Below are 15,083 nucleotides of genomic sequence, written 5' to 3'. Positions count from 1 at the left end.
GTAGGGAATCTATGATTCTATTCTATGAATTTGTGGATTAAAGTTCCACTCCACAGACTTGAGTGTAAAATTTAGGTTGATGTTCTAGTACAATATTGTGGCAATGCTGCATCTAAGATATGCTGTCTTTTGCATGAGATGTTGAACCTGGGTTCTGTCATCTCTCTCATGTAGTTATAATGTGGAGGTGCCAGTGTTGGACTGAAAGCTCCAAAAGCTTGTGATTTCAAATAAACCTGCTGGACTTGCACCTGGTGTCATGTGACTTCTGACTATGTAGTTATAAAATATCCTATGGCACTATTTTGAAGAAGAATAGGGGAGCTCTCACCAGTATTTATCCAGCAGCCAGCATCACTAAAACAGTTTTGTTGTTAGGTCTTTCTGTGCACCCATTGATTACTATGTTTCCTACATTAAAACAGTCATTGCACTTCAGAAAGAAAAGTGTTTTGGGACTCAGTTTGGTTGTGAAAGGCACTGTAGATTTCCAAATTTGTTTTCTCTTATCACCTATTTATTCAGTTGTAATTTTTATTCTACTAAATTTGACCAGGAAGTGATTGAATTCTATATAAGAATAGAAAAAAGGAGAGTCACACTAAACATAAATGAGCACATTGTTTACATCAATTGGTTAGTTCATTGCATTTGGCTTTTATGCATCTAATTCTTAACCTCACTTTCTCTGTGAAGGATTATACTGATGGTCAAGGAGTAGATGTGATCATTGAAATGTTGTCCAATGTGAATCTGAGCAATGATCTTCAACTGCTTGCAGCTGGTGGGCGAGTGACTGTAAGTACAACATCCTCCAACAATGTAATTGTTCAGGAGATAATTACATTTTTTATGTATAAAAACCGAAATATGCTGTAAATCAGAAACAAAAACAGAAATTGCTGAAAAAACTCAGTGGATCTGGCAGCATCCTTGTAGAGAAATCAGAGTTAACATTTTGGGTTGAATGACTCTTCCTCAGAATCCAAAATGCTAACTCTGATTTCTGTCTATAGATGCTGCCAGACCTGCTGAGTTTTTCCAGCAATTTCTGTTTTTGTATATTTTTGCTGCAGTTGGTGTTCATTTTTATTAAACATTGCAATGAGACTGCTACAAATATCCACCTGTCTTCATCTAATGTGCTGGTTGGTTAGATCATAGCTGATCTCAGCTGCCTTACCCAGTTTTGGTTTGTAACCCTCTATAACATTACACAACAAAAATCTGTCGATCTCCATTTTAAAATCTCTATTGATATCCAATTTCAACAAGTTTTTGAGGGAGTGTTCCAGATTTCCAATAAACCTTTGTCTGTAAAATGCTTCCTGACAGTATCTCTCAACTGCCTAGGTCTGATTTTAATGTCACATCTCCTTGTTGTACATTCCTTTCACCAGGCTCCTTTCAAAAAATACTGAAAACATTCAAAAAGTTAACAGTATTTGTGGAGAGAGAAATGCAATTGATATTTCAGATCATCAAAACCAGTAAAGATAAGAAATATAGTAAGTTCAAAGCAAGTGCAGATATGGGAACAGGAGAGAAAGTAAGGAACAAGACAAAATGTGATTAACTAACTTAATTTCTGTTTGTGATGAAATAACAAAGAGGGTTGATGACGATAATGTGGTCTGTATGGATTTTCAAAAAGCATTTGATAAAGTGGACCATAACAGCCTTGCCAGTAATGCCGAAGGCCATGGAACAAACAGACAGGGGCAGCCCAGATATGAAGTTAGCTTGAATGACAGAAAACATAGAATCCCTACAGTGTGGAAGCAGGTCATTTGGCCTATCAAGTCCACACTGACCCTCTGAATATCAGCCCACCAGATCAACCCCTACTTTATAAGTAATCCACCCAGCCTGAACATCCCTGACACTATGGGCAATTTAGCATGGCCAATCCACCTAACCTGCACATCTTTGAACTGTGGGAGGAAACTGGAGCACCCAGAGGAAACCTACACAGAGATGGGAAGAATGCGGAAACTCCACACAGTCGCCTGAGGTGGGAATTGAACCCAGGTCCCTGATGTTGTGAGGTAAGAGTGCTAAGCACCGAGCCATTGTGCTGCCTTTGGTTGTTTTTCAGACTGGAGGAAAGTGTACATTATGTTTCTTGCTCTGATTGGGCTTGTACAGCAATGGTTGTGCATCTAGCTCCATGTTGCAAGGAGCTATTGTGGCACAGTGGTAGTGTTCCTACCTCTGGGTCAGAAGCTCGATGTTCAAGTCCCACCTGCTTCAGAGGGATCTGGCATAACTTGTCTGAGAAAATGATTAGAAATATCTACAATACAGTTCTGTAGGGAACAGTACTGGAGCTACTGCTTTTCTTGATCTATGTTAAACAATCCACAATTGGGTGTCCAAGGTGGAATTTTAAAATTTGTAGTTGATGCAAAACTTGTAAATATTGTGAACTGTAATAAACATCGTCACAGAATCACAGAAGTTTTAGAGTTCATTCAGCCCATCATGCTGCAGCAGCTCTTCAAATGCAAATTATTATCTCATGCCAACTTCCTGCATTTTTCCCATAGCATGTCACACTTTTTTTACAATAATTGTCCAATGCCCTCTTGAATTGAACCTGTCTTGTAGTGTTAAGCCTGTAATGTTATAAAATTCTTTGCTGAAAGGTGCGATGCTGTTCCTCAAGTATAGATTGAGCTTTGTTGATCCTGCAGGAGGCCAAGGACAGATAGGTAGGAGCAGAAATGGAGCAAAGAACTGAAATGACAAGCAACTGGAAGTTTGTTAACCTTCTGTCTTTCTTTCCATAGATGCTGCCTGTTCTTCTGAGTATTTCCATCACTTTCTGCTTTCATTTCAGACTTGTAGCATACAAGGTATTTTGTTTTTGAAATAGGGTAGTGTTCTGCACTAGTCGAGAATGAGATGCTGAAAAAGCACAGCAGGTCAGGCAGCATTGAGGAGCAGAAAAATGGACATTTCAGGCATAAGCCCTTCATCAGGAAGGGCTTATGCCCGAAACACTGATTCTCTTGCTCCTCTGATGCTGCCTGACCTGTGCTTTTCCAGCACCATGCTCTCGACTCTGATTTCCAGCATCTGCAGTCCTCACTTTCTACCAGTGTTATGGACGAGGCCAGACCACTCAAAACATTCTTAAGCAGGCAGCCCAGACAATAACTTTGCAATTTGTTTCGGTAAATGTATAGTGAAAATGACCCGGAGTAAGTTAGCTAAGTTACCTATCAGGTTTTAAAACAGACAAAAGTTTATTCACAAAACCACATAATGAAACACAAAGAACAGAATAAAGAAACCCCTATAGAACTCAGTCTATCCAAACTACACTTAATTATGCTGTTCTGAACACACACACACACACAACAGTCCCAATAAACAAACCCCCTTAAAAATACAGTAAAAATGGAACAAATGCTTACAGGTTGAAGTTAGAAGGGCAGAAGGCAAAAGTCTGTTTCCACATAGCTCACTGTTGAATTCCTAACTTAATTTTTACTTCCAGAGCTGACCACTCCCCTTTCATTATACAGGTCACTTCTAAAACATGACCACTTTGGCTTGAAGTCTCATCTGTTTACATGTAAACAAAAAGGCCTCTCAATACATTTTAATCTCTGTACTAAACCAGTCTAATCAGAACCAGGAGCTGTTTATGACTCCTCTGAGAAAAACTAAGGACACAGTATCCTTGAGAAAAGGAACAGCTTTTAGAAAAAAAGGACCAGCTTTGTGACACCTCCCCCCTTTAAAAAAATGAACCATCAATATCAAAAGATGGCTTCATTTTTAAAACCCTTCAAAAACAAACTGGTTAGTAGTCTAAAACACAAAGAAACACTGTACTAACTGTAAACACACAAACACGCACAACCACATGCAAATTCAGGTTATGGCTCACCCGCCACAGTATCTCATTCAAGTCTCGTTTCACATTTTCATGACCTGCCACCTGCACATTTGTCAAATGGAATGGCTGCAACAACAAACTCCATCTAAACAGACTGGCATTTTTGTCCTTAAAGTTTTCCACCAATGTCAATGGGTTACAATCAGTGTATACCATTGTCTCAGATGCATTGCTGGTAATATAAACACTGAAATGTTGTAATGCTAGCACCAAGCTCAAAGTCTCTTTCTCCACCGTTGAATATTTCTGCTGATGAATATTCAACTTCCTAGAAAAATACCCAATGGGTCTTTCTATTCCGTTGTCCTCTTCCTGCAGGAGCACCGCACTGACACCTACATCACTGGCATCGATAGCCACTTTGAAAGGCTTCATGTAATCCAGCGTGGCTAAAACTGGGGCAGTGGTTAACACACTTTTTAGGCTGTCAAATGCCTTTTGACAGTCTGCTGTCCACTGAAACTTTAGATTAGGTTACATTAGATTAGATTAGATTACATTACAGTGTGGAAACAGGCCCTTCGGCCCAACAAGTCCACACCGACCCGCCGAAGCGTAACCCACCCATACCCCTACATTTACCCCTTTACCTAACACTACGGGCAATTTAGCATGGCCAATTCACCTGACTTGCACATCTTTGGACTGTGGGAGGAAACCGGAGCCCCCGGAGGAAACCCACGCAGACACGGGGAGAACGTGCAAACTCCACACAGTCAGTCGCCTGAGGCGGGAATTGAACCCGGGTCTCTGGCGCTGCGAGGCAGCAGTGCTAACCACTGTGCCACCGTGCCTGCCACCGTGCCGCCCACTGTGCCACCGTGCCGCCCACCTGTGCCACCGTGCCGCCCACTTCTTGCCCTTTTTCAACAATTCAGTGAGTGGAGCAGCCAAACTGCTAAAGTTCAGCACAAACTTTCGGTAAAATCCACTCGATCCCAGGAATGGTAGTACTGTTTTTTTTGTTGACAGTGTGGAAAATTCCCCAATTACTTTTGTTTTTGCATCCTTTGGGGCCATTTATCCATGTCCAAAAACATAGCTCAGGAAGGTGACTTGGGCTTTAGCAAATTCACCAAGCTCGCCTTCCAAAGTCGATCAAACAAGTCCGATAAATGCTGTAAATGTTCCGTCCATGAGTGACTAAAAATCACCAGGTCATCAATGTCAACAACACAATTAGGTAACTCGGCAATGACTGTCTTAGTCAGTCTCCGAAATGTGGCTGGAGTGTTTTTCATATCAATTGGCATGTCTTTGAACTGATATATTCCATTTGGCATTACGAAAGCTGAAATTTCCTTTGCTCTCTGACAGAGGTCCTTGCCAGTAGCCTCTGAGCAAGTCCAACTTAGAAATGTAAGTTGCTTGTCCCACTTTTTTGACACAGTCCTCCAACTGTGGAATTAGATATGCATCATTCTTTGTAACGGTGTTGACTCCGATATTCCACACATAACCTTGGCAACTATCTGGCTTTGGCACCATGACTATGGGTGAGCTCCAGTCACTGTAACTTGTCACAAAGCTAGTCCCTTTATTTCTGAAAGCTGTTCCGTGGCTCAAGGAGACTCTGTCCTTGATTTTTTTCAGAGAGGTAATAAACTGAGTTGGGCTCCAATCAGTCTGGTTTGGTACAGAAATGAAAAAGATTAGATTAGATTACATTACATTACAATGTGGAAACAGGCCCTTCGGCCCAACAAGTCCACACCGACCCGCCGAAGCGCAACCCACCCATACCCCTACATTTACCCCTTACCTAACACTACCGGCAATTTAGCATGGCCAATTCACCTGACCCTGCACATCTTTGGACAGTGGGAGGAAACCGGAGCACCCAGAGGAAACCCACGCAGACACGGGGAGAATGTGCAAACTCCACACAGTCAGTCACCTGAGTCGGGAATTGAACCCGGGTCTCTGGCGCTGTGAGGCAACAGTGCTAACCACTGTGCCACCATGCCGCCCACAAGGCTTTGAGAGGCTTTTTGTTTATATGTAATCAGATGAGACTTCAAGCCAAAGTGGTCATGTTTTAGAAGTAACCTATATAAAGGAAAGGGAGTGGTCAGCTCTCTAGCTAGCTGAGCTGAGCAGTTTATCGTTCAGTCTAACCTGGTGAGGAGTCCAACAGTGAGCAGTGTGGAAACTCTCTCTCTCTTTTCTGCCCTTCAACTTCAACCTGTAAGCATATATTCCATTTATACTGGTTTTAAAGGGGGTTTGCTTATTGGACTGTTGTGTATATTTGGAACAGCATAATTAAGTCTAGTTGGATAGAGTGCGTTCTGTAGGGTTCTTTATTCAGTTCTTTGTGTTTCATTGTGTAATTTTGTGAATACATTTTTGTCTGTTTTAAAATCTAGTCATCAACCTTGCTAAGTTAATCCGGGTAATTTTCACTGTCCACTTACCGAACAAATTGCAAAGTTATGGTCTGAATTGCCTGCTTAAGAATGTTTTGAGTGGTCTGGCCTCGTCCATAACAGATTGCGGTCTCTTTGTGGGATTTTAAACATGAATGGTAGGTGCTAGTGTCTTTATTTCAGGTGTTGGTCTGGGGTTAGGTGGACAAAGCTTGGGATAGTAATGGCTCTTTGAGTGGCCAGGAGTTTTCTGGATGTGGATGCGGTGACTTTGGAAGTTTTGCAAAAGGTCAATAAGACCAAGTTGTAAGAATTAGCAGAGAGGCTGGAATTGGACCTGTCTGCGTCTATGAGGGAAGGAGAGATAATTATAATAGCTCAGCATTTAAATTTGCTGGAGAAGCCCTCAGAATCTATAGAGATGGCAAGAATTCAATTGCAAATGAAGCAGCTTGAGTTCGAAGTGAGAGATAAGGAAAAGGCAGCAGAAATGAAACAGTTAGAGTTACAATTAGAAGCAGAAGAGAGGGAAAAAGAGGGAGTAGCAGAACTGAGAGAAAACAGAGAGCAGCAGAAGAGAAAAGAAAAAGAGAGAGCTTTTGAACTTCAAAAACTGACACTTCAAAAAGAAAGTCAGCTTAAAAGGCTGAAGATAAAGGTTGGGGTTAGGCTCAGTGAGGAAGTAGTGCCTACTCATGTGAAAGAGCAGAGAGTTAAAACAGCAAGGCTAGCAACTGAAGGGGCTGATGATTATGAGCTAGTCCATAAAACCTGCTTTGGCTTCCAGAATCAATTTCAGTCCATGAGGGATAGAAATTTTGGCAAAGAGAAATCCTCACATGGAAAGGGAAAGGTAGATCTCAGTGAAGATCATAAAGATAACTTACCACATGGTACAAAAGAAACCCTTGAGGGAGACAAAGAAGTTAAAAGGCCGAGGAGTTTTCATAGTAATAAAGTGGGCCACACAAAATCACAGTGTTGGTTGGCTAGGACAAAGTCAGATGTAGGAAAACCAGACCAGTCTGGGAGTTTTGTTGGACGAGTAACAAAAAACATAAGGGAAGTTAGACAACTGCCTCAGAGTGTACAAGATGATCAGAGGTTGATTAAGAAGTAAGTGCCAGAACAGCTTAAAAAATATACATGCAAGGGTACAGTTTATTCACACAGGCAAGGAGGAGTAGGTAAGAAGGCAACAATTTTAAGGGACATAGGTCTCAGTCTGTAATGCTGAAGGATGAGGAGATATACTCTCCTGAGGGACTTTTGCCAGAAAAAGTACTGGTAACAGGAATTCATGGTGAGATAAAAAGTGCCCAGTTATGTAAAGTGCGGCAAGAGAATCCAGAAGAAAGTGAAGAATTTGTGGTAGGAGTACTGGACAAACTCTTAGCTCCAGGAATACAATTTGTCCTTGCAAATGATATAGCTGATTTACTGGTAGGCATGCTGCCTTTCCGAGTTGAAAAGCCAGTGGAGACGCAGGCAACTGAAGACATGAAGAATGTTTTTCCAGGCATGTTCCCTGATTGTGTGATCACAAGATCACAGAGGCACAAGCTGAAGCAGGGGGGATCAAAAGGCACAGATAAGGAAACTGACATAGTGTTATCGGAGATCTTTTTCGATAAGATAAGTGGAACAAGAAGGAGCAAATAGGTAAACATGCCAGTATCTTTAGCTCTGCTAAGCTGATTGAATTACAGCAGAAAGATGAGGAGTTAAAACAGTTATGTCAAAAGGCATTTACAAAGAAAGAAAGGAAATGGAGACCATCACACATTCAAGCAGATGAAAAATGGGTAGAGATTCATCAAATTGTTTTGCCACTAGGGTATAAAAAGGAGGTTCTGTGAGTGGTGCATGAGCTACTACTTGGAGGTCATTCAGGGATGAGGAAAACACAGGCTAAAATATAAAGACATTTTTACTGGCCAGGACTACACAAGGATGTAGTTGAATTTTGCCAGACGTATCATGTATGTCAGCTAATCGGAACACCACAGGCAGTAATAAAACCTGCACCTTTAATATCTGTTACAGCATTTGAAGAACCTTTCATAAGAGTCTTGATTGATTGCGTAGGTCCCCTACCAATGCAAGTAGGGTAAAAGTATTTATTAACAATAATGGAGTTGTCAACTAGATTTCCTGAGGCAATCCCATTATGCAACATCACAGCTAAAAGAATTGTAGAAGAATTAGTTAAATTATTTTTACTAGATACGGACTACCAATAGAGATCTGGTCAGATCAAGGATCAAACTTCACATCCAAACTATTCAAGGAGGTTACGGATAACTTGGAAATAGAGCAATTCAAATCTACTGCATACCATCGAGAATGCAGGGAGTGCTCGAGAGGTGGCATCAAACACTAAAGACCATGTTGAGGGTTTATGGTCAGGATTATCCAGATGATTAGGATAAGGGAGCTCCGTTTATACTTTTTACGATCAAAGATACACTGAATGAATCAACCAAATTCAGTCCATTTGAGTTAATTTTTGGGCATGAAGTAAGAGGACCATTAAAATTGATTAAGGAGAAATTAATAGGTCAGAATTCAGAGACCACCCATTTGTACTATTTGTCAAATTTTAGGGAACGATTAAATAGAGCTGGAGAGTTGGCTAGACAGCATTTAAAAAGATCATAGCATACAATGAAACAGGAAGTGGAGAAGAAATCACAAATTCACAATTTTGTAATTGGGGATAAGGTATTGGTGTTACTTCCAGTAACAGGTGAGCCTTTAAAAGCCAGGTTTAGTGGATCGTATCAAATTGAGAGGTAACTGAGTGAGGTGACCTACTTGATAAGGACTCCAGACAGCAAGAAATCTCACAGACTGTGTCATGTGAATATGCTCAAAAGGTATTTTGATCGGGAAGGAAAGCAAGAGAAGAAGGTGTTAATGATTACAGCACAGAAGGAAGAACCAGGTTCAGAAGATTTTGAATTGGACATTCCTCAAATCAAATTGGACAATGAGTAAGTTGTCAAAACTTGGGATAAATGGTTGAGTTACCTTCCACAAGAACAAACTTTGCAATTTGATTCGATAAATATACAGTGAAAATGACCCGGAGTAAGTTAGCTAAGTTACCTATCAGGTTTTAAAACACACAAAAGTTTATTCACAAAACCACGCAATGAAACACAAAGAACAGAATAACGAACCCCTACAGAACTCAGTCTATCCAAACTAGACTTAATTATGCTGTTCTGAATATACAACCGTCCCAATAAGCAACCCCCCAAAACAAAAACAGTAAAAATGGAAAGAATGCTTACAGGTTGAAGTTGGAAGGGCAGAAGGAAAGAGAGTTTAGCAATCTGTTTCCACATAGCTCACTGTTGAATTCCTAACTTAACTTATGCTTCCAGAGCTGACCACTCCCCTTTCATTATACAGGTCACTTCTAAAACATGACCACTTTGGCTTGAAGTCTCATCTGTTTACATGTAAACAAGAAGGCCTCTCAGTGCCCTTTAATCTCTGTACCAAACCAGTCTAAACAGAACCGGGAGCTGTTTACGACCCCTTTGAAAAAACCAAGGACACAGTATCCTTGAGAAAAGGAGTAGTAAGGGTATGGAATACTTTGCATGCATCGGTAGGAGATTCGCCAAGTTTAAGTGCATTTAAGTCGTCATTGGACAGGCAAATGGACGTACATGGAATAGTGTAGGTGGGATGGGCTTCAGATTAGTATGACAGGGCGGTGCAACATCGAGGGCCGAAGGGCCTGTACTGCGCTGTAATGTTCTATGTTCTAATAGCTTTTAGAATAAAGGGACCAGCTTTGTGACATTAGATAAAAAGAAATTATCCAATCTTTTTAATCATCTTGAGCATCTTAGTTACTTAAGGGAATACATGCCTTTTCTTCACAACCTGTCCTCATAGATTTAACCTTTTTAATTATGTGCTTGTGCTTCACCTTCTCCATATCTTTCCTGAGGTGTGGTGCTCAGACCTGAACACTGTTGTCATTAAAATGGTATGACTGACACTTGGTTTAATTTTACAGATTGTGGGCTGCAGAGGTAGCATTGAGATAAACCCCAGGGATACAATGGCTAAGGAGTCCAGCATCATTGGGGTTGCATTCGGTACAATAACTGAGGTAAGAAGATCACTTTTCAAATGCTTGCTATACAAATCAGAGGGTACAATTAATACACGTACACGTAAAACACCTATACCTCATTTCTGTCTGCATTGTTTTCATGTGAACTAAACAGTTGATATCTTAATCAAAATGCCATTTAGGGATTTACTACAAGAATGTTAATGTAGAAGAGCAGTAATAAATAGAAATTTTACTTCCTGCTTTAAGTTTAAACACTTTCACAAACACTTGTTCTTGTTAAATTTGTCCCTTTGGACATTCCCCTCTCCCTACAACCAGAAGCACATCCCAGGCTGATACTAAATGTATTACTTACCTCTGTGCTTGCTGACGTCCATTGGTTCCCAGCGTAAAATAACTCAATTCTTATCCTTGTTTTCAAATTCTGTGGCAGCCATAGCTCATTAGTCAATAATTGGGTACAAATTTCACTCCAGGCATTCAGAATAAAAATCGAGGGCAGCAGTGCAATGCAGCACTGAAGGAGTGCTACACTGTTGGAGGTACTGTCTTCAGGGTGAGATAATAATCTGAGGTCTCATCTGATTTCAGGCAGGCACAAAACATCCCGTATAGACAATGTTAATAAAGAGCAAAGGTGTTATGCCCTGTCCAATATTCAATTAATATCACAAAAGCAGATTAATTGATTGTTCTTACATTGTTTTTGTGGGAGCATTGTGTGTCTGCAAATGAGCTGCCATTGTTTCTGTACAGTTATCCTCCATTTAGCACTCCTAATATGTGTCTACAACAAGACAGTCTGAATGAAAAGCACTTTCCCACAAGAAAGTATGTCATAAATATGGGTTAAATTCCTGACCTAGAAAATCTTATATGAAAAGCCTGTGTTTCCCTTGAAAATAATGGGCTCCAAAACCTTCTTACAAATTTTAATAACTTGCTAACTTGTCTTGTTTACCTCCTGCTCATTGCTTTCAGTTCACCAACTCTCTTCTCAACGCTTCCCTCTCTTGTTCTTTGCTCACTGCCTCCCCTGACTACCCACTTATGGAGCAGGAAGCAGGAAAGTTCAGAGAGGAGTAGGAGGCAGGGAGGGATCAGAAAAAGGAAGTGGGAAGCAGTGAGAGGTCAAGTAAGGGAAGGGGGAGGCAGTAAGTGATTGGGAAAGGTAAGTGGGAAGCAGTAGGTGATTGGGAAAGGGAACTGGGAAAGACTGAGGGTTCAGGGATGGGAAATGGGAAGTACTACGGAATCGACATAAGTGGAAAACAGTGAGTGTTGGGGGAAGGGAAGTGAGGAGCATTAAGGAGATGGGGGGGGGGTCTGGTTGGGATGCTGTTTGGAGGGTCGGTCTAGGCTCAATGGGCCGAATGGCCTTTTCTGCCCTGTAGGGATTTTATGATTCTTTGAGCCTTTCTGTTTGTCGCAGGAAGATCGTCTGGAGTCGGCGGCTGCATTCTTTGCAGGAATGGAGATGGGCTGGCTGAAGCCAGTGGTGGGACCTGAATACACCCTGGAGAAAGTGGCTCAGGCTCATGAGGATATCATTAAGGGGCCTGGAACAATGGGCAAGATGATTCTTACAATGTAAGATGCAGGAACAGAAGTCTGCCATACAGCCTGATGAGACTGCTCCAGTGAGATCATGACTGGTCTGATAATCCTCATTTTCACTTTCCAGCCTTTTCCCCATAAACCTTGGTTACCTTCCTAATTAAAACTCTGCCTATCTCAACCTTGAATATACTTAATGACCCAGCCTCAACAGTCCCCTGTGGTAAAGAATTCCATAGATTTACTATTTTATGGTAAAGGTTCCTTCTCATCTCTGTCTTAAATGGGCACCCTGAGATCATGTCCTGTGGTCTTATACTCTCCCACAAGGGGAAGCAACATCTTGCATCTACCTTGCATCTACCCTAAAATCCAGAAAAGCTCTGTTCTGCCCCATTACTAGTGCCAGTGCCCAATGAACTGAAACCCATTCCATCCATCTTCAAGCTCCACTTTAACTTCTTGATGTTAATTCCACTATGCTAGTTTGCCAGTGCATCAGGTACTAATCCTGAGGTTATTATCTTGGAGTTTCTGCTTTTTGGTTTAGCTGCTAACTGTTCAAAGTCTTTCAGCAAAACCTCCTTGTAGTCGTGTCACTATTGTTAGTACCAATGTGGATGTCCGACAGCTGGGTCCCTCCCCTCCCGGGCCAAGTTCCTTTCCAGCTCTGAGGATATGTCCTTAACCCTGACACTTCAAGATTCATGTTCACAGCTGAAGAAAACAGTATCTGTCCCTTACCCCTACTACCTTCCTACTTCCTCTTCCCCACGAGTGGCTCCCTGTCACAAGTGCTGTGGTCAGATGGCTTATCTTCTCTGCAGTCCCCACTCCCATTCACACAGCTTACAAGAACCACAGCTGTTGGACAGTTGCAGGGACAGAGGCTGTTCGACAGCTGCCCTCTGGATTCCCTTACCTAACTCACCTACCATTCACACCCTCCTGTCCTTAATCACAGACCAAGTTTGAATTTCCTAATCTGACAGGTGTTACCACCTCCTGGAGCAAAACATCCGAGTAACTTTCGCTCCTGCCCTGATGCCATGCAACGTTTTGAAAATGGGAGTTCGATGTGTTCAAGCACTCCCAATCTCCACTCACATGTCATGATTGTATGTCCATTTGCATTTAAGCCAAGTATATGAATGAAAAAGTAATGGCTGATGTATTTGGTTTAATAATTGACCAACACAGTGTGGGGCAGGTTTGATGGATGTGTTAATCTTTCACTGTTCCATCAGCTGTATGTGGTTATAACACATTGTGCCTAAAATGCAGAAAAGGGGATTGCTGTGGCTATTGATGGTAGTTTAGACATTGCTACAAACATTCTCCTCACCCATTATTAATTAATTGTCTACCTGTAAGTGTCTGGGTAAATCAATTGGGGGAGCAGTGGCAGTAGAGTGGCAATTATTAATGACCCGGGCAGGGTGTTAGCACAGCAATCGCTCTGACAGCAATTCATACAATAACATATTCTTGGTCAAACACAAAGTTGACAGCCAAATCTTGGTTAAATAAAAAAATGTTTTCAATGTCCTTAAATACATCTCACTTCACAGATTCAGAGTTACAGCACAGAAGGAGGCCACTCGGCCTATAATATTTGCACGAGTTCTTCAAATGAACATTATTGTTCCTGAGAAGGGCTTATGCCCGAAACGTCAATTCTGCTGTTCCCTGGATGCTGCCTGGCCTGCTGCGCTTTTCCAGCAACACATTTTCAGCTCTGATCTCCAGCATCTGCAGACCTCACTTTCTCCTCATTATTACCTAGTGCCAATCTTCTGCTTTCTCCTCATATCCAATATTTATATCCAAGTAACCATCCAATTCCCTCTTGAATGCCTCAATCGAACCTGCCTGCAGCACTTTTTCCAGAAACAAAAGAACTACAGATGCTGGAATCCAAGGTAGACAGACAGGAAGCTGGAAGAACACAACAAGCCAGGAGGTAAAAAAGTCAACATTTTGGGTGTAACCCTTCTTCAGGATTGGAGCTGGGTGTAAGGCGAGCTTTAGATAAAAGGTGCGGGGTGGGGATGGGTTTTGGCTGGGGACAGGGGTGGAGTAGTGAGGTAGGGGTAGGTGAACACAGGTAGACGGTACGGCCTGGTTGGTCGATGGGAGGAATGAATCCAGTTGGTGGTTGGAAGGAAGGGTCAGTCAGAGGAATGGAAGGGAGGGGAGGGGCTGGGAAGGGAATCAGGAGATCCACTGCTCTAAATCCCTCCCCCATCCAAATGCAATAAAGACAGGGTCCCCCTTGTCCTCACCTACCACCCCACCAGTCTCTGCATCCAACATATCATCCTTAAACACTTCCACTAACTCCAACAAGACTCCACTACCAAGAACATTTTCCCCACCCCACCCCTCTCTGCCTTCCACAATGACCATTCCCTTCGCCAATCCTTGGTTCGTGTCATTGTCCCCAGCAACCCCCCTCCCCCCCCCCCCCCCCCCCCACGAGCCCCCAGGTACCCTTCGCTGTAACTGGTAAAGATGCAAGCCTTGCTGGTCTACCACCCCCCCCCCCCCCCCCCAGCTCCATCCTGGGCCCCAAACAATCCTTCCGGGTGAGACAGTGGTTCGCCTGCCTCTCCTCCAACCTAGTTTACATCCAGTGCTGCTGATATGGTCTTCAGTTCATCAGTGAGATCAAACGTAAACTCAGGGCCTCCTGCTTGTCTACCTTGCACAACTTTTCCAGGCAGTGCATTCCACACCCTCAACTGCTGTGTGAAAATGGTTTGATGACTGTTCTGCCTGTGTATGGACAGGAGGCCTAATTTACATTGCAATAGGATTGATCACAACAGCTTTGTATTGTACACAGACGGCCTATGTCTGATGGTCTACCTTTTCATAAAATCCCTACCGTGTGGAAATAAGCCATTTGGCCCAACAAGTCCACACCGACCTACCAAAGAGTAACCCACCCAGACCCATTCCCCTATGCTATTACCCTATGTCTATCCGACGAATGCACCTAATCTACATATCCCTGAACACTGTGGGCAATTTAACACCACCTGACCTGCATGTCTTTGGATTGTGGAAGGAAACCAGAGCACCTGCAGGAAACCCACGCAGACACTGAGAGAATGTGTAAACTCCTTTTGACAGCAGCAAG

The 15,083-nt window shown here is 42.4% G+C and overlaps 1 protein-coding gene across 3 annotated transcripts in view; it reads left to right on the top strand.

Annotated features, from left to right (window-relative positions):
* Positions 1-13,486, top strand: part of cryz (crystallin, zeta (quinone reductase)) — a 63,439-nt gene extending 49,953 nt beyond the window's left edge. For all 3 annotated transcript variants that reach the window (XM_087990345.1, XM_043698551.2, XM_043698552.2), the window contains 3 exons: positions 697-798; positions 10,319-10,414; positions 11,814-13,486. In XM_087990345.1, the coding sequence (XP_087846471.1) occupies positions 697-798; positions 10,319-10,414; positions 11,814-11,975 (360 nt within the window). In that variant the 3' untranslated portion in view covers positions 11,976-13,486. The remainder of the gene's footprint in view (positions 1-696; positions 799-10,318; positions 10,415-11,813) is intronic.
* The last annotated feature ends 1,597 nt before the right edge of the window (positions 13,487-15,083 follow it).

Source organism: Chiloscyllium plagiosum, unplaced genomic scaffold (genome assembly GCF_037043375.1).
Source record: "Chiloscyllium plagiosum isolate Xiang-an unplaced genomic scaffold, Cpla_swu_hap1 HiC_scaffold_9, whole genome shotgun sequence".
Taxonomy (NCBI): Eukaryota; Metazoa; Chordata; class Chondrichthyes; order Orectolobiformes; family Hemiscylliidae; genus Chiloscyllium; species Chiloscyllium plagiosum.
The sequence above is the reverse complement of the archived record's forward strand: the minus strand, read 5'-3'. Positions and strand labels throughout refer to the sequence as shown.